The sequence below is a fragment of the Trematomus bernacchii genome, unplaced genomic scaffold (assembly GCF_902827165.1).
Source record: "Trematomus bernacchii unplaced genomic scaffold, fTreBer1.1, whole genome shotgun sequence".
Lineage (NCBI taxonomy): Eukaryota > Metazoa > Chordata > Actinopteri > Perciformes > Nototheniidae > Trematomus > Trematomus bernacchii.
In genome coordinates, this window is record NW_022988003.1 from 23897 (window position 1) to 46290 (window position 22394).

At 48.5% G+C, this 22394-nt stretch overlaps 1 protein-coding gene across 1 annotated transcript in view; it reads right to left on the minus strand.

Annotated features, from left to right (window-relative positions):
- The window catches only part of LOC117472108 (echinoderm microtubule-associated protein-like 6), a gene marked incomplete at both ends in the record, with an annotated part of 45923 nt that extends 23744 nt beyond the window's left edge, over positions 1–22179 (minus strand). The window contains 22 exon segments of the mRNA XM_034117234.1: positions 258–272; positions 376–396; positions 844–942; positions 1247–1376; positions 3245–3323; positions 3513–3639; positions 4104–4224; positions 4226–4318; positions 6167–6376; positions 7560–7648; positions 8329–8460; positions 8540–8692; positions 11107–11248; positions 11378–11505; positions 12142–12253; positions 16849–17051; positions 17502–17602; positions 17991–18084; positions 20090–20195; positions 20652–20838; positions 21106–21206; positions 22073–22179. Coding sequence (XP_033973125.1) covers positions 258–272; positions 376–396; positions 844–942; positions 1247–1376; positions 3245–3323; positions 3513–3639; positions 4104–4224; positions 4226–4318; positions 6167–6376; positions 7560–7648; positions 8329–8460; positions 8540–8692; positions 11107–11248; positions 11378–11505; positions 12142–12253; positions 16849–17051; positions 17502–17602; positions 17991–18084; positions 20090–20195; positions 20652–20838; positions 21106–21206; positions 22073–22179 — 2550 coding nt within the window.
- Between the last annotated feature and the right edge of the window lie 215 nt (positions 22180–22394).

Genomic DNA, 22394 nt, shown 5'->3' on the forward strand with positions numbered 1-22394 from the left:
GATGCATTGTGGGACATGTAGTTTATGGGCAACGTGCTTCTGTAAAGCATGTAACCGTATAATTAACGTATTATATTCTTTGCAAACTCTTGCAGTCATAACATGAAGTCGCAGGCCTTGAGTTTGACCCCCTGCTTTAAAGGATCAATTGTTTTTATAAGTCCAGTTTCCTGTGGTTAGTGTGAATGGAGTCCCAGAGTGTTTTCATCAGACCTGTGGGGGGGGGGGCGAGCTACAAACAGACTGCTGATACTCACCGAACACCTCCGCCTCTACTCAGCCAACGACACGGGAACACGTTAACACGTTAACACATTAACACATTAAACTCTTCAGCATGTAAACAGGTGATCGATGAGAGGCAGCAGGACTCACCTGGCAGGTCAGCGAGGTCACCTGGGGATGAGGTGAGGCGTGACAATGAGGAAGCCGTGGAAAAGAAAAGAAAGGCAATGGGCAAAAAGCAGTTTGGTCATGCATGAGAAAAACATGGCTTTAATATGTGGAAACAGAAAGTCTGTAACACTGGAGCTAGCTGAAGAAGCTAACACTGTAGCTAGCTGAAGAAGCTAACACTGTAGTTAGCTGAAGAAGCTAACACTGTAGCTAGATGAAGAAGCTAACACTGTAGCTAGATGAAGAAGCTAACACTGTAGCTAGATGAAGAAGCTAACACTGTAGTTAGCTGAAGAAGCTAACACTGTAGTTAGCTGAAGAAGCTAACACTGTAGCTAGCTGAAGAAGCTAACACTGTAGTTAGCTGAAGAAGCTAACACTGTAGCTAGCTGAAGAAGCTAACACTGTAGCTAGCTGAATGAGCTAACAGGAAGTGACTGGCCTCACCGATCTGTCCCGTGGCGATGATGTTTTGGTATTTAGGATGCTGGTTGACGGTCAGACACAGGATGTCGTCGGTGTGCTCCAGGTAGAAACTCTGCGTTCCTGTTAGGAAACAGGAAGTCAACAGCAGAGTTCATCATGAACAGCGCTGTGTGTGTGTGTGTGTGTGTGTGTGTGTGTGTGTGTGTGTGTGTGTGTGTGTGTCTGTGTTTGTCTGTGTGGGGGGGGCACTGATGTGTGTGTGTGTGTCTTGTGTGTGTGTGTGTGTGTGTGTGTGTGTGTGTGTCTGTGTGTGTGTGTGTGTGTCTGTCTGTGTGTCTGTGTGTGTGTGTGTGTGTGTGTGTGTGTGTGTGTGTGTGTGTGTGTGTGTGTGTGTGTGTGTGTGTGTGTGTGTGCGTGCACTGACCGGCAGACAGGTTCTGGATGATGACGGTGGCCGCGGTGTGGAAGATGATGTCGTTGCCGTCGTTCAGGTAGTGCAGATTGTTGCGGCAGTCGAAGCCTCTGTAGCCGAACACGTGCTCCAGCACAAGCTCCTGAAACACAGCCAGATGCTCAGAGACTGGGAACTGAGTCTCTCTGGGAACTCTCAACATCCTGAGTCTCTCTAGGAACTCTCAACATCCTGAGTCTCTGGAACTCTCAACATCCTGAGTCTCTCTGGGAACTCTCAACATCCTGAGTCTCTCTAGGAACTCTCAACATCCTGAGTCTCTGGAACTCTCAACATCCTGAGTCTCTCTAGGAACTCTCAACACCCTGAGTCTCTCTGGGAACTCTCAACATCCTGAGTCTCTCTGGGAACTCTCAACATCCTGAGTCTCTCTGGGAACTCTCAACATCCTGAGTCTCTCTGGGAACTCTCAACATCCTGAGTCTCTCTGGGAACTCTCAACATCCTGAGTCTCTCTGGGAACTCTCAACATCCTGAGTCTCTCTGGGAACTCTCAACATCCTGAGTCTCTCTAGGAACTCTCAACATCCTGAGTCTCTCTGGGAACTCTCAACATCCTGAGTCTCTCTAGGAACTCTCAACATCCTGAGTCTCTCAGGGAACTCTCAACATCCTGAGTCTCTCTAGGAACTCTCAACATCCTGAGTCTCTCTAGGAACTCTCAACATCCTGAGTCTCTCTGGGAACTCTCAACATCCTGAGTCTCTCTAGGAACTCTCAACATCCTGAGTCTCTCTAGGAACTCTCAACATCCTGAGTCTCTCTAGGAACTCTCAACATCCTGAGTCTCTCTAGGAACTCTCAACATCCTGAGTCTCTCTGGGAACTCTCAACATCCTGAGTCTCTCTGGGAACTCTCACATCCTGAGTCTCTCTGGGAACTCTCAACATCCTGAGTCTCTCTAGGACTCTCAACATCCTGAGTCTCTCTGGGAACTCTCAACATCCTGAGTCTCTCTGGGAACTCTCAACATCCTGAGTCTCTCTAGGAACTCTCAACATCCTGAGTCTCTCTGGGAACTCTCAACATCCTGAGTCTCTCTGAGGAACTCTCAACATCCTGAGTCTCTCTGGGAACTCTCAACATCCTGAGTCTCTCTGGGAACTCTCAACATCCTGAGTCTCTCTGGGAACTCTCAACATCCTGAGTCTCTCTAGGAACTCTCAACATCCTGAGTCTCTCTGGGAACTCTCAACATCCTGAGTCTCTCTGGGAACTCTCAACATCCTGAGTCTCTCTGGGAACTCTCAACATCCTGAGTCTCTCTGGGAACTCTCAACATCCTGAGTCTCTCTAGGGAACTCTCAACATCCTGAGTCTCTCTGGGAACTCTCAACATCCTGAGTCTCTCTGGGAACTCTCAACATCCTGAGTCTCTCTAGGAACTCTCAACATCCTGAGTCTCTCTGGGAACTCTCAACATCCTGAGTCTCTCTGGGAACTCTCAACATCCTGAGTCTCTCTGGGAACTCTCAACATCCTGAGTCTCTCTGGGAACTCTCAACATCCTGAGTCTCTCTGGGAACTCTCAACATCCTGAGTCTCTCTAGGAACTCTCAACATCCTGAGTCTCTCTAGGAACTCTCAACATCCTGAGTCTCTCTGGGAACTCTCAACATCCTGAGTCTCTCTGGGAACTCTCAACATCCTGAGTCTCTCTGGGAACTCTCAACATCCTGAGTCTCTCTGGGAACTCTATGTTTGCTGTAGATATTGAATTGCTCTTTGTATGCACTGTTACTGTACAGTTTGATTACCATGCTGCTGTGTTTATTGTATTTTTGTAACTGGATCTTAACTTTCTTCGGGATAAATAAAGTCTTATCTTATCTTGAGAACAGTTGGAAATAATGCTTTGAACTCCAGGAACAAAAGATAAACCTTTCAACCCCACTGAGAGGGGGGGACAGATTTCACTCAATGATTACTGAATAACATGAAGCACTGACCTCCACCAGCTTCTTCTTCTTGCTCACGTTGTTCTTCAGAAGCTTCTCAGGCAGCGGAGCAGCACGACTCACTGGAGGCCTGCAGGAGGCAGGAGGCAGGAGGCAGGAGGCAGGAGGCAGGAAGCAGGAGGCAGGAGGCAGGAAGCAGGAAGCAGGAAACAGGAAACAGGATTCAGGAAACTGTGTGTGTGTGTGTGTGTGTGTGTGTGTGTGTGTGTGTGTGTGTGTGTGTGTGTGTGTGTGTGTGTGTGTGTGTGTGTGTGTGTACCTCTCCTCCACAGGCACTTCTCGGTGCTGTAGGTGAGGTCTGGTTCCCGTCATGTTCCTGATGCTCGCAGAGTAGATCTTAGTGATGTAATCCACCACCTTCTCCCGCGCCACGTCGCTGTCGTAGCCTGAAACACAGCCAGGTCCTGTCAGGACAAACTGAGGGCAGATTTAACCCACAGCCAGGTCCTGTCAGGACAAACTGAGGGCAGATTTAACCCACGCTTCATTTCTGCCCTTCTTATGCGTCTGTCATTTTGTCCGTTTACATTTTGTCCGTTTAGTTAGGGTACGTCAGCTGCTATAATCAATATCATAAAGGATTTCTGATTCCGATCCTGTAAAAAAAGGTCAGTTTTTCAGAATAAAAGCTCTGAAGGCGGAAATTTTTCTTAACAATTAAAGGTTTAGATTTTCAGAATAAAAGCTCGTAATGTTGTAACTTCTCTCATTAGATATCAGGTCAGATTCTCACAATAAAAGCTCTGAAGGAGGAAACTTCTCCTTGGTATAAACAACCGTCCCTTTTTCAGAATAAAAGCTCTGAATGTAGAAACTTCTCAAAAGTCAGGCCTTCAGAATAAGAGCTCACCCCCGTCCTCCTCCGGGTCGTCGTCGGACTCCTCGCTGTCCACAGCTCGGCTCTCTCTGCTCTCCTTGTGGCCTCCTCCTGGCTCTCGGGTCCAGATCATCAGCGCCGTGTCGCCCCCCCCCCACCGACAGCAGCAGCGAGTCGTCGTTGGACCAGCGCACGTTCGTCACGTTGGAGCTGTGACCCACGTACTTCTTAAACTTAGCAAACTGGCCCTGAACACAGAGGAGGGGTTACAGGAATACTGCTCTGACTCTGCTTCTCATGTATTCAGCATTTATTCAACCAGAAAGATCCCGGTGGTTGTGTTACGAACAAACGTTTAAATGAACAGTTAGCTTCCAGTGCTAACAGTTAGCTTCTACTGCTAACAGTTAGCTTCTACTGCTAACAGTTAGCTTCTACTGCTAACACTTAACCAGGGTTGTCAACTTTGGGTACCTGGCTGGAGTGAGATTTTGATATCATGGGTTTAATTACACATATGCGCACGAAATGACTGCTATCGTGTCAGCAGCGGGACCTTAGCATAGGATATATATACAATATATACAAATACACAATATTGGACACAGACTATAAAGGGCACACAGTTTCATTCACTAATGAAAGTCAAACATGTTTGTTTCCACTGTTTTATTGTGCGCCTGTCGCGATAAGCAATTAATTGACTTATCGTACGATAAATAAAAATGAACTCGATAACTTTTCTGACCTCGATAAATTGCCATTTACATGAGGATGTGACTAGCAGTTTGAAAGGATGTACTTGAATTATTATTATATATTATCATTATGTCAGTGGTCTAAAATGGTCATACAACGGTGCCGACAATATTATCGTTTATCGCAATAATTTCCGGGAAAATGTATCCAACAAAATGAATTATCGTGAGAGGCCTATACATGAAACACACACACACACACACATCTACAGACTTACTCCAAACTGCCAAATATATTAATTAACACACTCTCACTCTCATATACTCTTTGACTCGATGTTGGCCTAGTAGAACAATAAGCAGCAGACTGGATCTCAGATCTGCGCATGCGCCATGCGGGTCGGGGACCAACCGGCTCCCACTGCTCTGCTGTCTGTTAACGTTGTTAAGAGTGGTGGGGGCGGGGAGGGAGCGGATCGACAGCTTGAGCAGCTGTCAACTCAACATTGTAAATAACCAACCAAGAAGGATCGCCGGTTCATCTTGTTTTTGGCGTGAGAATAGTTTGGGCAGCGTGAGAGCGTGAGATTGAGAGTGAAAGCGTGTGTCACACGCCAGATGCGTGAGAGTTGGCAACCCTGCTTAACTTCTACTGCTAACACTTAACTTCTACTGCTAACAGTTAGCTTTTAGTGCTAACAGTTAGCTTTTAGTGCTAACAGTTAGCTTTTAGTGCTAACAGTTAGCCTCTACTGCTAACAGTTAGCTTTTAGTGCTAACAGTTAGCTTTTAGTGCTAACAGTTAGCCTCTACTGCTAACAGTTAGCTTTTAGTGCTAACAGTTAGCTTTTAGTGCTAACAGTTAGCCTCTACTGCTAACAGTTAGCTTTTAGTGCTAACAGTTAGCCTCTACTGCTAACAGTTAACTTCTACTGCTAACAGTTAGCCTCTACTGCTAACAGTTAACTTCTACTGCTAACAGTTAACCTCTACTGCTAACAGTTAGCTTTTAGTGCTAACAGTTAGCTTTTAGTGCTAACAGTTAGCCTCTACTGCTAACAGTTAGCTTTTAGTGCTAACAGTTAGCTTTTAGTGCTAACAGTTAGCCTCTACTGCTAACAGTTAGCTTTTAGTGCTAACAGTTAGCTTTTAGTGCTAACAGTTAGCCTCTACTGCTAACAGTTAACTTCTACTGCTAACAGTTAGCCTCTACTGCTAACAGTTAACTTCTACTGCTAACAGTTAGCCTCTACTGCTAACAGTTAACTTCTACTGCTAACAGTTAGCCTCTACTGCTAACAGTTAGCCTCTACTGCTAACAGTTAGCCTCTACTGCTAACAGCTGTGTTTATCATCCTTTCCAGCATGTTTTTTTAAATCCCAGCCGACAGGTCTCACCCGTGAGGGGAAGCTGAACAGTTTGAGGAACCCGAAGTCGTCCCCGGTGGCGAGCAGCTGGCGGTCCTTAGTGAGCGAGGCTGCGTTCAGTAGGCCGAGCGATGGCCACGCCCCCTCACAGGTATTCCCCGCCCCCTCACAGGTAGGCCACGCCCCCTCACAGGTGGGACCCAGCACAGACGTCCAGCTCGCCCACTCCAGCTTCTCAAACTGAAACACAAAGAGGAGGTGAGGATCTGCAGGAAGTGAGACTGGAGGAGCTCACCTCCTGCAGATCTACACACATCCTGTACTCAGGTAGAAGTACACACATCCTGTACTCAGGTAGAAGTACACACATCCTGTACTCAGGTAGAAGTACACACATCCTGTACTCAGGTAGAAGTACACACATCCTGTACTCAAGTAGAAGTACACATCCTGTACTCAAGTAGAAGTACACACATCCTTTACTCAAGTAGAAGTACAGATACTTGTGTTTAAAGATACTCTGGTGAAAGTAGAAGTACTGACTAAACTTCTTTACTCAAGTCAAAGTAAAGAGGGCTTTGAAATGTACTTCAGTAAAAAGTACCCATAGCTAGCAGCTGTTTTAAAGAGTACCTGACCTCCCTTTATATTAATAGAACAATAATGTCATTGTTAGCTAATGAATGTTTCCATGCTGAACAACGGCAACATGACAACGTTTTCATTGGTCCCTCTTCTTTAGAGAAGACCAGGAAATGATGGATACACCGGATCGTGTTCAAATCAATAGGCACGCAATGACTCTAAATAATAATGATCACGCCACCAAACACACATTCAAACTAAAGGAACCAGCCTGTTTGGGAAATGTGAGAAGTAGAAAGTACAGGTATTTGTGTTCAACATGTAAGAAGTAGAAAGTACAGGTATTTGTGTTCAACATGTAAGAAGTAGAAAGTACAGGTATTTGTGTTCAACATGTAAGAAGTAGAAAGTACAGGTATTTGTGTTCAACATGTAAGAAGTAGAAAGTACAGGTATTTGTGTTCAACATGTAAGAAGTAGAAAGTACAGGTATTTGTGTTCAACATGTGAGAAGTAGAAAGTACAGGTATTTGAGTTCAACATGTAAGAAGTAGAAAGTACAGGTATTTGTGTTCAACATGTAAGAAGTAGAAAGTACAGGTATTTGGGTTCAAAGTGTAAGAAGTCAAAGTAGAAAGTCCTCTGTGCAGACTAGTCTATTTACATGGATTTAGACTTTTTGCACTATTTTTATTCTTATTTTGTATTTTTGTATGTTATTATATATGTTGCATTGTGGGAGGAGCTCAGGTCAGAATAATTTCATTGCCATTTCTACACTGAAGCTGCTGAGCATATGATGATAAAACCTTTGAATCTTGAATCTTTGCAAACTGACCTCGGCCATGCTGATGCTCTGCTTCCGGCCTCGCGGCGCCTCGAAGAACAGCTGCTCTTTGTTTCCTGTGTTCACCTGCAGCAGCTTACCTGCAGGGGACACAGCTCCATGCTTACCAGGAAATACATCTCACTTTCTGTTTCTCAACATTTTGGGACTTAAATCTCAGAGAATATTAGTTTTGTTTTTCTCTTACATTTATGACTCAATCTTGGAAGTTTTACCCCCTTCCCTCAATCTGTATTTATACTTGACCTTCACTGGCCTTCATACATAGGTATGGTATATTTCATGATGTGATTGTGTCTGTATTATCTGCGCAGACAGATTGTAATTAGCGCCCTGGCTAACAGTTCGTTTTTACCGCCAACTATTAGACTCCACGGCTAACCCTTAGCTTCGACTGCTGACATTTAGCGTATACTGCTATACGTTAGCTTCTACTGCCAACATTTAGCATATATTGCTATCATTTAGCTTCTACTGCTAACATTTAGCTCAGACTGCAATCATTTAGCTTCTACTGCCAACATTAAGCTTCTACTGCTATAAGTTAGCTTCTACTGCTAACATTTAGCTCAGACTGCAATCATTTAGCTTCTACTGCCAACATTTAGCGTATACTGCTATAAGTTAGCTTCTACTGCTATCATTTAGCTTCTTCTTTTAACTTTTAGACTGTACTTCAAACAGTTGAGTTCTTCTGCAAACCGTTAGCATGTTGGCGTAGCATTACCTGCAAACCGTTAGCCTATTAGCGTAGCATTACCTCTGGAGTCCCAGTCGATGTGTGTGATGTAGCTTCCCGCTCCTTTGCAGATTCCCACCCTCTTGCTGGTCAGAACGTTGTAGATGTCCACGAAAGAGTCGTGCGACGCCACGGCCAGGTACTTCCCGGAGTCTGAAACACAAACAGCTGATGGTCACAGACGGACCAATCACACACCGCCTCCTCACACCTGCGTGGTGCGTTCAGGTACCTTGGGAGAAGCGGATGTCCGAGATGAGCTCCCTGCGGTGGTGGAAGGTCACCATGTCCTCCAGCGTGTCAGCGTTCACCACCAGGAAGCTGCCGTCGCTCAGACCCACGGCCAGCGCCTTCCCGTCCGGAGAGAAGGCGCAGCAGCGACCTCCTGGGGGGGAGAGAGACTCTTTACTGAGAGGAACCATGAAGACACAACAAGTAGTCTTTACTAAGAGGAACCATGAAGACACAAGTAGTCTTTACTGAGAGGAACCATGAAGACACAACAAGTAGTCTTTACTAAGAGGAACCATGAAGACACAACAAGTAGTCTTTAATGAGAGGAACCATGAAGACACAACAAGTAGTCTTTACTGAGAGGAACCATGAAGACACAACAAGTAGTCTTTACTGAGAGGAACCATGAAGACACAACAAGTAGTCTTTACTAAGAGGAACCATGAAGACACAAGTAGTCTTTACTGAGAGGAACCATGAAGACACAACAAGTAGTCTTTACTGAGAGGAACCATGAAGACACAAGTAGTCTTTACTGAGAGGAACCATGAAGACACAACAAGTAGTCTTTACTGAGAGGAACCATGAAGACACAACAAGTAGTCTTTACTGAGAGGAACCATGAAGACACAACAAGTAGTCTTTAATGAGAGGAACCATGAAGACACAAGTAGTCTTTAATGAGAGGAACCATGAAGACACAACAAGTAGTCTTTAATGAGAGGAACCATGAAGACACAACAAGTAGTCTTTACTAAGAGGAACCATGAAGACACAACAAGTAGTCTTTAATGAGAGGAACCATGAAGACACAACAAGTAGTCTTTAATGAGAGGAACCATGAAGACACAACCTCAGCAAGTAGTCCTTCACATGCTGATATACAAGAGAGGGAGTTACACAGTCACAATGGAGGAATACCGGTTCTTGTAGGTAATCATACATCCTGTCAAAATGTACAAAATACTGATCTTTTTCAAAAAATTCTGATTTCTTTCAAAAAATTCTGACTTTTTTCTAAAAATGCTGACTTTTTTTTAAAGATTTTGACTTTTTTCTGAACTTTTTTGACTTGGGAACCATGAAGATACAACAAGTAGTCTTTAACCTGTTAAGCCCTGAGCCTGTTTTTCAGGTCTCAGGCTCGAAAATGCCATTCCCAGAACAAATGACCATATCTTCCCTTCTAAAAGGGTTAAATTAATAATCTTTTTTCTCAAAGTAATGATAAACCTGTGAGTTGGATGTAGAAAAGTCAGAATCAATATAGATGTTTTTTATTTTAAAGAAAATTCAGATTGAACATAGTAAAAAACTGTAAATTATAGTGTCCGTCCAAAAATTCTTTTTTACTTATAGTGAAAACTACCCTTGCATGATGGTAAGGTAGACTAACAGCTTTAGGAATCCAAAGTACAACATAGAATAAGTACCCTGTATCAAGATTGATGCAAAACAAGTGACATTTGACCTTTTAGAGAGATTTAGCAAAAAGAAACCACTTCTGGGGTCATTTGGGTGGATTTTCCATATCTCTGGCCTCCCTTGCTCGATTTTGATGGTTGACACCTCTTTCTGACCGTTAGAGCCAATAGAATCAAAGGGGGAGTCCCCCACACACACTCATTGTGAAGAGAAGAGGTGGGGGCTTCGCGCATGTAATTTTGCATCAGAGTGAACCTATCTCTAGCTTTGACATCTGGAAACGGAAAAGCAGTTTTAATGCTTATGGATTATCAGAAATCATTTCAAAGGGACACAGACACATTGGATTAACCTATGGATTAATTTCAGCAGCGTTTTTATCGTTTATTTGTATTCAATGCCATTGAAGACCACTTTGGAGAGACTACAGAGCCAAGGTAAAAATGTTAGCATTTTTAGCTACCTAGCGTCACCTGTTTTGATGTCCGTTTTTGCTTATAACGTCGCCATTTCGTATAATTCAGTGATAATGTGGGTGTCCATCGATTCTGTGTCACCTCACGATGTGAAACGATGTCATGGATGTAGAGAAAAGATAAATAATAAGGTTTTGTGAGTGATTTTCGGTGCAGTAAGGTGTTAGCATTTTTCGCTCAGAGGCTCAGCGTTAGCATTGTGGGTTTTATTTTGAAAAATAAATAAAAATTATCAGTTAGATGAGTTTCTTCCCGTTACATGGATATAAAACATTCATAGTTTATTAAATGAACATGCCCTCAGACACTGTTTCCTGCAAGATGTTGCGGCAGTGCCCCGGTACCGGGGTCTCTCGGGCTTAACAGGTTAATGAGAGAAACCATGAAGATACAACTACTGACTTTTTTCTGAAAATCTAAACATTCGTACATTTTCTCAAAATCTTGACTTTTTTCTCAAAATCTCAAAATGCTGTCTTTTTCTCAAAATGTTGACTTTTTCTCAAAATCTCAAATTTCGGACTTTTTCTCAAAATCACAAAATTCTGACTTTTTGACAAAATCTCAAAATTCTGACTTTTCTAAAAAATTCTGACTTTTCTGAATACTTTAAAATGTTAATAATCACTGGTCAACAGTCCAGTGAACAGGTGAACTCTCTCACCCTTCTTCAGTTTGCGGACGGCCACCATGCGATGATTGGCCGACAGCTCCCAGATCCTCAGGGTTTTGTCATCGCTGACGGTGGCGCAGACAGGAAGTAGAGGATGAGCCGCCAGACCCCACACCTCCCCCTCCATGTGACCCTGAACACAACACCACAACAACAACATGAAACTCCAACAGACAGTGAATGCATCACATGCTTTTATCTTCAGTAGACCCGACTACTGTAAAAGTGTCTTCTTATTTAAATAAACACCGGCCCCTCTGACCTGCAGCAGGAGGGTCATCGGGCCGCTCTTATCGATCTCCAGGATCTCTCCGTTCTTGGTGCCCAGCAGGATGTGACCGTGACCCAGAGTGATGGCTCTGATGGAGGGGTTGTCCTCCAGCAGCAGACCTGACACACACACACACACACACACACACACACACACACACACACACACCCACACACACACACACACACACACACACACACACACACACACACACACACACACACACACACACACACACACACACACACACACACACACACACACACACACACCACACACACACACACACAACACACACACACACACACACACACACACACACACACACACACACTTGATTAACATCCGTTTAGTTTCACCTTGTTTACATATGACACACCCCCTCTACACTTAGCCCCACCCCCTCCACACTTAGCCCCACCCCCTCCACACTTAGCCCCACCCCCTCCACACTTAGCCCCACCCCCTCCACACTTAGCCCCACCCCCTCCACACTTAGCCCCACCCCCTCAACTGGATGAGTAGTATAGGCAATGCCTGTGTTTTAACATGTTCTTATTTAGTTAAGTTTTACATTTTTTTTAAATTAAGATTTCCAGTACTGTATGCTGCATGTTTTTATTTGACTGTATGTACTTGTTTAAAATGAAATGTGTTTTAGGGTGACTGATAACATGTGTCCAGGGCCTACAGATGAAACAGAGCCTCTTGGCACATTGACAGAAAGTCCCTGTTAAATAAGAGCTCTCTGAGACCTTTGGAGGCGGGGGACAGCGCGGCCCTCTTGATGGCGTACGTCTTCAGGCATCTCTCGAACATGTCGTCCCACAGCTCCACGATGCCGTCCTTCCCCCCCGTCACAAAGCCCTGGACAGTGAACGCACCACGAGACCGGAAACACAAACAGAGGCAGAAATAAAGTTGATTCATACAGCTCCGTTCAACACGAGCCAATTCAAAGTGCTTCACACAAATGGAAGACATTGAGAGCCTCGAGGAACTCTCTGAAGAGCAAAGATAATAAAACATGAATAACAGGAATCAGAGTTACAGTGCAGTGTGATCTGACTCTGGGGACAGAGAGCAGACCTGAAGACCTGAGAGACCTGACTCTGGGGACAGAGAGCAGACCTGAAGACCTGAGAGACCTGACTCTGGGGACAGAGAGCAGACCTGAGAGACCTGACTCTGGGGACAGAGAGCAGACCTGAAGACCTGAGAGACCTGACTCTGGGGACAGAGAGCAGACCAGAAGACCTGAGAGACCTGACTCTGGGGACAGAGAGCAGACCTGAAGACCTGAGAGACCTGACTCTGGGGACAGAGAGCAGACCTGAAGACCTGAGAGACCTGACTCAGGGGACAGAGAGCAGACCTGAGAGACCTGACTCTGGGGACAGAGAGCAGACCTGAGAGACCTGACTCTGGGGACAGAGAGCAGACCTGAGAGACCTGACTCTGGGGACAGAGAGCAGACCTGAGAGACCTGACTCTGGGGACAGAGAGCAGACCTGAGAGACCTGACTCTGGGGACAGAGAGCAGACCTGAGAGACATGACTCTGGGGACAGAGAGCAGACCAGAAGACCTGAGAGACCTGAGAGACCTGACTCTGGGGACAGAGAGCAGACCTGAGAGACATGACTCTGGGGACAGAGAGCAGACCTGAGAGACATGACTCTGGGGACAGAGAGCAGACCTGAGAGACCTGACTCTGGGGACAGAGAGCAGACCTGAGAACCTGACTCTGGGGACAGAGAGCAGACCTGAGAAACCTGACTCTGGGGACAGAGAGCAGACCAGAAGACCTGAGAGGACCCTGACTCTGGGGAAAGAGAGCAGACTGAGAGACCTGAGAGAGACCTGACTCTGGGGACAGAGAGCAGAACCAGAAGACCTGAGTAGACCTGACTCTGGGGAAAGAGAGCAGACCTGAGAGACCTGAGAGACCTGACTCTGGGGGACAGAGAGCAGACCTGAGAGACCTGACTCTGGGGACAGAGAGCAGACCTGAAGACCTGAGAGACCTGACTCTGGGGACAGAGAGGCAGACCTGAGAGACCTGAGAGACCTGACTCTGGGGCAGAGAGCAGACCTGAAGACCTGAGAGACCTGACTCTGGGGACAGAGAGCAGACCTGAGAGACCTGACTCTGGGGACAGAGAGCAGACCTGAGAGACCTGAGAGACCTGACTCTGGGGACAGAGAGCAAGACCTGAAGACCAGAGAGACCTGACTCTGGGACAGAGAGCAAGACCTGAGAGACCTGAGAGACCTGACTCAGGGGACAGAGAGCAGACCTGAGAGACCTGAGAGACCTGACTCTGGGGACAGAGAGCAGACCTGAGAGACCTGAGAGACCTGACTCTGGGGACAGAGAGCAGACCTGAGAGACCTGAGAGACCTGACTCTGGGGACAGAGAGCAGACCAGAAGACCTGAGAGACCTGACTCTGGGGACAGAGAGCAGACCAGAAGACCTGAGAGACCTGACTCTGGGGACAGAGAGCAGACCAGAAGACCTGAGAGACCTGACTCTGGGGAAAGAGAGCAGACCTGAGAGACCTGAGAGACCTGACTCTGGGGACAGAGAGCAGACCTGAGAGACCTGACTCTGGGGACAGAGAGCAGACCTGAAGACCTGAGAGACCTGACTCTGGGGACAGAGAGCAGACCTGAGAGACCTGAGAGACCTGACTCTGGGGACAGAGAGCAGACCTGAAGACCTGAGAGACCTGACTCTGGGGACAGAGAGCAGACCTGAGAGACCTGACTCTGGGGACAGAGAGCAGACCTGAGAGACCTGAGAGACCTGACTCTGGGGACAGAGAGCAGACCTGAAGACCAGAGAGACCTGACTCTGGGGACAGAGAGCAGACCTGAGAGACCTGAGAGACCTGACTCTGGGGACAGAGAGCAGACCTGAGAGACCTGAGAGACCTGACTCTGGGGACAGAGAGCAGACCTGAGAGACCTGAGAGACCTGACTCTGGGGACAGAGAGCAGACCAGAAGACCTGAGAGACCTGACTCTGGGGACAGAGAGCAGACCAGAAGACCTGAGAGACCTGACTCTGGGGACAGAGAGCAGACCTGAGAGACCTGAGAGATCTGACTCTGGGGACAGAGAGCAGACCTGAGAGACCTGAGAGACCTGACTCTGGGGACAGAGAGCAGACCTGAAGACCTGAGAGACCTGACTCTGGGGACAGAGAGCAGACCAGAAGACCTGAGAGACCTGACTCTGGGGACAGAGAGCAGACCTGAGAGACCTGAGAGACCTGACTCTGGGGACAGAGAGCAGACCTGAGAGACCTGACTCTGGGGACAGAGAGCAGACCTGAAGACCTGACTCTGGGGACAGAGAGCAGACCTGAGAGACCTGACTCTGGGGACAGAGAGCAGACCTGAGAGACATGACTCTGGGGACAGAGAGCAGACCAGAAGACCTGAGAGACCTGACTCTGGGGACAGAGAGCAGACCTGAGAGACCTGAGAGACCTGACTCTGGGGACAGAGAGCAGACCTGAGAGACATGACTCTGGGGACAGAGAGCAGACCTGAGAGACCTGACTCTGGGGACAGAGAGCAGACCTGAGAGACCTGAGAGATCTGACTCTGGGGACAGAGAGCAGACCTGAGAGACCTGAGAGACCTGACTCTGGGGACAGAGAGCAGACCTGAAGACCTGAGAGACCTGACTCTGGGGACAGAGAGCAGACCAGAAGACCTGAGAGACCTGACTCTGGGGACAGAGAGCAGACCTGAGAGACCTGAGAGACCTGACTCTGGGGACAGAGAGCAGACCTGAGAGACCTGACTCTGGGGACAGAGAGCAGACCTGAAGACCTGACTCTGGGGACAGAGAGCAGACCTGAGAGACCTGACTCTGGGGACAGAGAGCAGACCTGAGAGACATGACTCTGGGGACAGAGAGCAGACCAGAAGACCTGAGAGACCTGACTCTGGGGACAGAGAGCAGACCTGAGAGACCTGAGAGACCTGACTCTGGGGACAGAGAGCAGACCTGAGAGACATGACTCTGGGGACAGAGAGCAGACCTGAGAGACCTGACTCTGGGGACAGAGAGCAGACCTGAGAGACCTGACTCTGGGGACAGAGAGCAGACCTGAGAAACCTGACTCTGGGGACAGAGAGCAGACCAGAAGACCTGAGAGACCTGACTCTGGGGAAAGAGAGCAGACCTGAGAGACCTGAGAGACCTGACTCTGGGGACAGAGAGCAGACCTGAGAGACCTGACTCTGGGGAAAGAGAGCAGACCTGAGAGACCTGAGAGACCTGACTCTGGGGACAGAGAGCAGACCTGAGAGACCTGACTCTGGGGACAGAGAGCAGACCAGAAGACCTGAGAGACCTGACTCTGGGGACAGAGAGCAGACCTGAGAGACCTGAGAGACCTGACTCTGGGGACAGAGAGCAGACCTGAAGACCTGAGAGACCTGACTCTGGGGACAGAGAGCAGACCTGAGAGACCTGAGAGACCTGACTCTGGGGACAGAGAGCAGACCTGAAGACCTGAGAGACCTGACTCTGGGGACAGAGAGCAGACCTGAGAGACCTGACTCTGGGGACAGAGAGCAGACCTGAGAGACCTGACTCTGGGGACAGAGAGCAGACCTGAGAGACCTGAGAGACCTGACTCTGGGGACAGAGAGCAGACCTGAAGACCAGAGAGACCTGACTCTGGGGACAGAGAGCAGACCTGAGAGACCTGAGAGACCTGACTCTGGGGACAGAGAGCAGACCTGAGAGACCTGAGAGACCTGACTCTGGGGACAGAGAGCAGACCTGAGAGACCTGAGAGACCTGACTCTGGGGACAGAGAGCAGACCAGAAGACCTGAGAGACCTGACTCTGGGGACAGAGAGCAGACCAGAAGACCTGAGAGACCTGACTCTGGGGACAGAGAGCAGACCTGAGAGACCTGAGAGATCTGACTCTGGGGACAGAGAGCAGACCTGAGAGACCTGAGAGACCTGACTCTGGGGACAGAGAGCAGACCTGAGAGACCTGACTCTGGGGACAGAGAGCAGACCTGAGAGACCTGACTCTGGGGACAGAGAGCAGACCTGAGAGACCTGAGAGACCTGACTCTGGGGACAGAGAGCAGACCTGAAGACCTGAGAGACCTGACTCTGGGGACAGAGAGCAGACCAGAAGACCTGAGAGACCTGACTCTGGGGACAGAGAGCAGACCTGAGAGACCTGAGAGACCTGACTCTGGGGACAGAGAGCAGACCTGAGAGACCTGACTCTGGGGACAGAGAGCAGACCTGAAGACCTGAGAGACTGATCCACTTTCTTAGTGTTAGTGAGGACTCGAGCAGCGTTCAGTCACAAAGTCTAAACTCTGCAGCAGCTCTCAGTGTAGAGAGTCAAATATAATCTAGCCCTACCCTCAGTCTTTACTCTCAAAGTATTGAACAAGTTATTGAAGTGTGACCTTGTCCAGGGAGCACATGGCGAACACGGGCCCGTCGTGGGCTTTGATGGTCTTGATGAGCGTGGTGTCTCTCCAGATGTAGACGTCTCCATTGGTCGCTCCGGAGAACACCAGGTCCTCCGATCGACCGTAACACGCCGACATCATCGTCTCCTGCTTCCCCAGGTTCCCAAAGATCCCCCGTTTAAAGGTGAGGCCGCCCCCTGCAGGACGGGAGGCGTTACTCAGGACACAGAGCAACACTGAATCCGACACTGAGAGGTTCTACATAACTGGGTTCAAGTCTCTCTCATCAGGAGCTCAGCAGCTACAGTGGAGACACATGACAAACTGGAGTCCTCCTCCAACAGAGCAACATGAATACATAGAGGACATCAACCTAATCAAACAGAGGATGCTTTGAGACGTGCAAGTTCATACACATAACATAGAAATAGTGCCAGAAGAGTCTAGATACAAGGGAATATGATATATTCAAATAATTAGCAAAATGCAAGATTGCAGCTGTGATTAATACGCACTGCAGCTGATGGATCAAACCCAGGTAGACTCAGGTGAGTGGGTGGGGGGTGGATCAAACCCAGGTAGACTCAGGTGAGTGGGTGGGGGGTGGATCAAACCCAGGTAGACTCAGGTGAGTGGGTGGGGGGTACCTGAGTGCTGCCAGAACTTGATGTGCTTTATGCCGACCGTCACCAGCTTGTCCATCCTGAACGGGTTGCTCCTCACCACGAACGTCTTCTCTTTGTGACCCCTGCAGACCACAGAGGTGAGCACTCTTACCCTCTCATTAGATTACCTATAACAGGTGTACAGGTGTACAGGTGTACATGTGTACAGGTGTACAGGTGTACAGGTGTACAGGTGTACAGGTGTACATGTGTACAGGTGTACAGGTGTACAGGTGTACATGTGTACAGGTGTACAGGTGTACATGTGTACAGGTGTAGAGGTGTACAGGAGTACATGTGTACAGGTGTACATGTGTACAGGTGTACATGTGTACAGGTGTACATGTGTACAGGTGTACAGGTGTACAGGTGTACATGTGTACAGGTGTAGAGGTGTACATGAGTACATGTGTACATGTGTACAGGTGTACAGGTCTACAGGTGTACAGGTGTACAGGTGTACAGGTGTACCTGGCCTTGGCTAGTCTCTCTCCTTTCTTCCAGTCCCAGATGACGATGGAGTGAAATTCATCGATTCCCACTGAGACCAAACTCTTCCCGTCCGCTGAGAGACAGAAACAGAAAACATCTGTGAACACCTGCTGGGACAACATGTGCAGCAGTGTGTGTGTAGCAGTGTGTGTGTAGCAGTGTGTGTAGCAGTGTGTGTGCAGCAGTGTGTGTAGCAGTGTGTGTGCAGCAGTGTGTGTGTAGCAGTGTGTGTGCAGCAGTGTGTGTGCAGCAGTGTGTGTGCAGCAGTGTGTGTGCAGCAGTGTGTGTAGCAGTGCGTGTGTAGCAGTCTGTGTGCATCAGTGTGTGTGTAGCAGTGTGTGTAGCAGTGCGTGTGTAGCAGTCTGTGTGTAGCAGTGCGTGTGTAGCAGTCTGTGTGTAGCAGTGCATGTGTAGCAGTCTGTGTGTAGCAGTGCGTGTGTAGCAGTCTGTGTGTAGCAGTGCGTGTGTAGCAGTCTGTGTGTAGCAGTGCGTGTGTAGCAGTCTGTGTGTAGCAGTGCGTGTGTAGCAGTCTGTGTGTAGCAGTCTGTGTGTAGCAGTCTGTGTGCAGCAGTGTGTGTGCAGCAGTGTGTGTGTAGCAGTGCGTGTGTAGCAGTCTGTGTGTAGCAGTCTGTGTGTAGCAGTGTGTGTGCAGCAGTGTGTGTGTAGCAGTCTGTGTGTAGCAGTGCGTGTGTAGCAGTCTGTGTGTAGCAGTCTGTGTGTAGCAGTGTGTGTGTAGTAGTATGTGTGTAGCAGTGCGTGTGTAGCAGTCTGTGTGTAGCAGTGCGTGTGTAGCAGTCTGTGTGCAGCAGTGTGTGTGTAGCAGTGCGTGTGTAGCAGTCTGTGTGCAGCAGTGTGTGTGCAGCAGTGTGTGGAGCAGTGTGTGTGTAGCAGTGTGTGTGCAGCAGTGTGTGTAGCAGTGCGTGTGTAGCAGTCTGTGTGTAGCAGTGTGTGTGTAGCAGTGTGTGTGCAGCAGTGTGTGTAGCAGTGTGTGTGCAGCAGTGTGTGTGTAGCAGTGTGTGTGCAGCAGTGTGTGTAGCAGTGTGTGTGCAGCAGTGTGTGTGTAGCAGTGTGTGTGCAGCAGTGTGTGTAGCAGTGCGTGTGTAGCAGTCTGTGTGCAGCAGTGTGTGTGTAGCAGTGTGTGTAGCAGTGCGTGTGTAGCAGTCTGTGTGTAGCAATGCGTGTGTAGCAGTCTGTGTGTAGCAGTGCGTGTGTAGCAGTCTGTGTGTAGCAGTGCGTGTGTAGCAGTCTGTGTGTAGCAGTGCGTGTGTAGCAGTCTGTGTGTAGCAGTCTGTGTGCAGCAGTGTGTGTGCAGCAGTGTGTGTGTAGCAGTGCGTGTGTAGCAGTCTGTGTGTAGCAGTCTGTGTGTAGCAGTGTGTGTGCAGCAGTGCGTGTGTAGCAGTCTGTGTGTAGCAGTGCGTGTGTAGCAGTCTGTGTGTAGCAGTCTGTGTGTAGCAGTGTGTGTGTAGCAGTCTGTGTGTAGCAGTGCGTGTGTAGCAGTCTGTGTGTAGCAGTGCGTGTGTAGCAGTCTGTGTGTAGCAGTGCGTGTGTAGCAGTCTGTGTGTAGCAGTCTGTGTGTAGCAGTCTGTGTGTAGCAGTGCGTGTGTAGCAGTGTGTGTGTAGCAGTGCGTGTGTAGCAGTCTGTGTGTAGCAGTCTGTGTGTAGCAGTGTGTGTGCAGCAGTCTGTGTGTAGCAGTGCGTGTGTAGCAGTCTGTGTGTAGCAGTCTGTGTGTAGCAGTGTGTGTGTAGCAGTCTGTGTGTAGCAGTGCGTGTGTAGCAGTCTGTGTGTAGCAGTGCGTGTGTAGCAGTCTGTGTGTAGCAGTGCGTGTGTAGCAGTCTGTGTGTAGCAGTGCGTGTGTAGCAGTCTGTGTGTAGCAGTCTGTGTGCAGCAGTGTGTGTGCAGCAGTGTGTGTGTAGCAGTGCGTGTGTAGCAGTCTGTGTGTAGCAGTCTGTGTGTAGCAGTGTGTGTGCAGCAGTGCGTGTGTAGCAGTCTGTGTGTAGCAGTGCGTGTAGCAGTCTGTGTGTAGCAGTGTGTGTGTAGCAGTGTGTGTGTAGCAGTGTGTGTAGCAGTGTGTGTGTACCTGTGAACTCCAGAGCACACACCCCCCTGCTGTGATGACCCTTCAGCAGCGACAGACATTTCAGAGTCTGGATGTCCCACACATGGACCGCCGGGTCTCTGCCCACCTGAACACACAGCCAATCAGAACACACCTGAACACACAGCCAATCATAGCACATCTGAACACACACACAGCCAATCAGAGCACACCTGAACACACACACAGCCAATCAGAACACACCTGAACACACAGCCAATCATAGCACATCTGAACACACACACAGCCAATCAGAGCACACCTGAACACACCAGTCAGAAGCCCTGTCAGTGCTGCGCTGTGATTGGCTGTACTTGAGTGGAGGCAGCGTAGTCTGTGATTGGCTGTGATTGGCTGTACCTGAGCGGAGGCAGCGTAGTCTGTGATTGGCTGTGATTGGCTGTACCTGAGCGGAGGCAGCGTAGTCTGTGATTGGCTGTGATTGGCTGTACCTGAGCGGAGGCAGCGTAGTCTGTGATTGGCTGTGATTGGCTGTACCTGAGCGGAGGCAGCGTAGTCTGTGATTGGCTGTGATTGGCTGTACCTGAGCGGAGGCAGCGTAGTCCTTGATGGGGTGCGTGGTGAGGCAGAGGATGTCCTCGTCGTGGCCCAGGTAGAACCTCTGGCTGTGCTTCAGGCGGTCGTACACCACAGCGACCGCAGCCACGTGGAACAGCAGCTCCCCTGTCTGGCTGTAGAACAGGTTGTTCCTGCAGTCGAAGCCCCGGTACCTGAGGAGCCACAACAACACATCACTTTAAACTCTTCTGGTGGTTCTTTTTATCTCGTCAGGATCTTCTTCTAATGTTGTTGTTGTAATACTGAGTTTGGCCACAAGAGGCTGAAAGACCACGTCAACAAGCAGCAGATTACAGCGGCTGAATTTAAGGGTTGTGAGTTTCTTTAAATGCTTTTAGAATATGATCAGATGGTGCTGCTGCGAGCATCACAACAACACACACTCCTTTAGTTCCTGAATAAAACTTTATTGTTCTTACCCGTGAACAAACTGCAGACGAAGCCCCTCCTCCGGAGCCTTCTGGCGCTTCAGAGAACCAATCAGCTTCTTCCTCAGCTGAGGTAGGTCCTCCTTATACACCTGCACACACAGGTAGATAGACAGGTGAGTCAGACAGACAGACAGGTAGATAGACAGACAGGTAGATAGACAGACAGACAGACAGACAGACAGGTAGATAGACAGGTGTGTCAGACAGACAGACAGACAGACAGGTAGATAGACAGGTGAGTCAGACAGACAGACAGGTAGATAGACAGGTGAGTCAGACAGACAGACAGGTAGATAGACAGGTGTGTCAGACAGACAGACAGACAGACAGGTAGATAGATAGGTGAGTCAGACAGACAGACAGGTAGATAGACAGGTGAGTCAGACAGACAGACAGGTAGATAGATAGACAGGTGAGTCAGACAGACAGACAGACAGGTAGATAGACAGGTGTGTCAGACAGACAGACAGGTAGATAGACAGGTGAGTCAGACAGACAGACAGGTAGATAGATAGACAGGTGAGTCAGACAGACAGACAGACAGGTAGATAGACAGGTGAGTCAGACAGACAGGTAGATAGACAGGTGAGTCAGACAGACAGGTAGATAGACAGGTGAGTCAGACAGACAGACAGGTAGATAGACAGGTGAGTCAGACAGACAGACAGACAGACAGACAGGTGAGTCAGACAGACAGACAGACAGACAGACAGACAGACAGACAGACAGACAGGTGAGTCAGACAGACAGACAGACAGACAGGTAGACAGACAGGTGAGTCAGACAGACAGGTAAGGTATTCAATATGTTCCTTAGATAACTTTAAATGTTATGTATTTTCTCCTCATAGCATGGTGAAGCACCTTGAGATGACGTTGTTTTTAAACTGTGCTATATGAATGAAATGTAATATTATTATTAAGCAGACAGCATGTGATTGGTTGTCTCTGGTCACCTGACGTTCGTAGCTGGTCTGAGCTTCCTGCTCGATGTCCGAGTCGAGCTCCGGGACGTCCGACACGTCCGAGTCCGACTCTCCGCTGTTGGAGTCGGCGTAGCCCTCTGAGCGCAGAGACACAGAGTGAGAACAGAGTGAGATCTCACTACACACCATGTGCTGCTGGACCAATCAGCAACTGTCTCACCCTAGATCCTGTCTCACCCTAGATCCTGTCTCACCTTAGATCCTGTCTCACCCTAGATCCTGTCTCACCTTAGATCCTGTCTCACCCTAGATCCTGTCTCACCTTAGATCCTGTCTCACCCTAGGTCCTGTC